Genomic DNA, 1,385 nt, shown 5'->3' with positions numbered 1-1,385 from the left:
ATCAGATTTACTGCTCTGATCGTGACCCATGATGACATCAGAGAAGCTGTTTAATGGAGAAAATGGAAAAAGCAGCAAAATGTCTCAGAAAAAGTCATTAAACATTTTTTAAAGATGTGTTTTAGCATTCTTTAGTGAGTTAAGGATAGAAATAAGTAATTTTAGAAGCATAATTAGATTAATTATGGAAACCTGGCTGTATATCTGTTCGCGCGGGACGGATCGGATGATTGACGATGCTATCTCCTATTAGCAGTTTAGCAACAGGCTAGCTATGTTAAACAGTTAGCCTTATAAAGCTAATAAAATCTATCACCAATAAAGCATATAAGCTAAGCTAACCGCTATAATTCTATTGTTTTAGCTTTTTAGCCGTTTTAATAACCCCTGAAACTATTGCTAAAGTAAACTAATGAATCTATCTTAGTTTTCTGCCTAAAGATGCAGAATATGGTTTGTTCTTTAAGTTAAAGCTAACTATGTTTGGCCTTTTGTTGGAGGGAGGTTTTTATTTCTGGATTAAAATCTCTAATAAAGTAAACTAGTTTCCCAGTTAGAGATTATCAACATAGATCTGTGAGTAGCAGACAGGTTCTGGTCTTTGGTTGGACCGTGAACAGAACCCAGAAGGCCAAATGTTTCAGTTAAACTCAGCTTCTCCTCTGAGTTCAACTGAAACCAGAGAATGGAAACGTTTGCAAACCAAACCGTCTCAGAGGTCCAACCATAACAGAAAGTCTTCCCGCGCCTCGTGCTATCTCAGGGAAACTCAGGAAATTGGAAACATGATCGGTTTCAGTTTTTCAGCTCAGCTGGTCGTATGGAGGTCCCACCTGGCCATGTGGCAGGGCTCGCACACCCAGCCTTGCTCCCTCTTACTGAGGCGGCTGCAGGACTTGCAGACGTGCAGGCGGCAGTCCAAACACTGGCGTTTGATGCTGACCAGGAACTTGAAGGGCTCCAGACATCGAATGCAGTAAGACTCGGTCAGGCTGCTCCGAGTCCCCAGCAGCTCTCGCTTCGTGTCTTCTCTCTCTATCTTACTCTTTAGTTCACTGGAAAACAAGGAAAAAAACTAAACAAACTTGTTTGCTTTACATTCATGTTTCCTTTACATTCTCAGTCATCCAGGTCAGAGTCATTTAAAAAAAGCTAAAAGATCAATCCACTGGACTTTGTTTCCAAGTCTGAAGACGTTTCTCTTCCATCCAGGAAGATTTTTCAATCCAAAATGTCAGAAATAGCGTTTAGTTCCAGGTTTTATCCAGCAGCCCAACAAAGCCTGGTTTTAGTTTAGAAAACATAGAAATAGAAACAGATGAACGGGTCCCCCCCTTTGGAATAAGGGGTCCTTTGGCTTCTTTGTTAGCCTGCAATGCCCCGTA

The 1,385-nt window shown here is 41.1% G+C and overlaps 1 protein-coding gene across 1 annotated transcript in view; it reads right to left on the bottom strand.

Annotated features, from left to right (window-relative positions):
• Window positions 1-1,385, bottom strand: part of LOC107099047 (melanophilin-like) — a 16,535-nt gene that overhangs the window by 7,612 nt on the left and 7,538 nt on the right. The window contains exon 2 of the mRNA XM_015396982.1: window positions 834-1,055. Coding sequence (XP_015252468.1) covers window positions 834-1,055 — 222 coding nt within the window. The remainder of the gene's footprint in view (window positions 1-833; window positions 1,056-1,385) is intronic.

The sequence above is a fragment of the Cyprinodon variegatus genome, unplaced genomic scaffold (genome assembly GCF_000732505.1).
Source record: "Cyprinodon variegatus isolate N-32 unplaced genomic scaffold, C_variegatus-1.0 Scaffold834, whole genome shotgun sequence".
Classification (NCBI taxonomy): Eukaryota; Metazoa; Chordata; class Actinopteri; order Cyprinodontiformes; family Cyprinodontidae; genus Cyprinodon; species Cyprinodon variegatus.
This window is presented reverse-complemented; position numbering and strand designations above follow the sequence as displayed.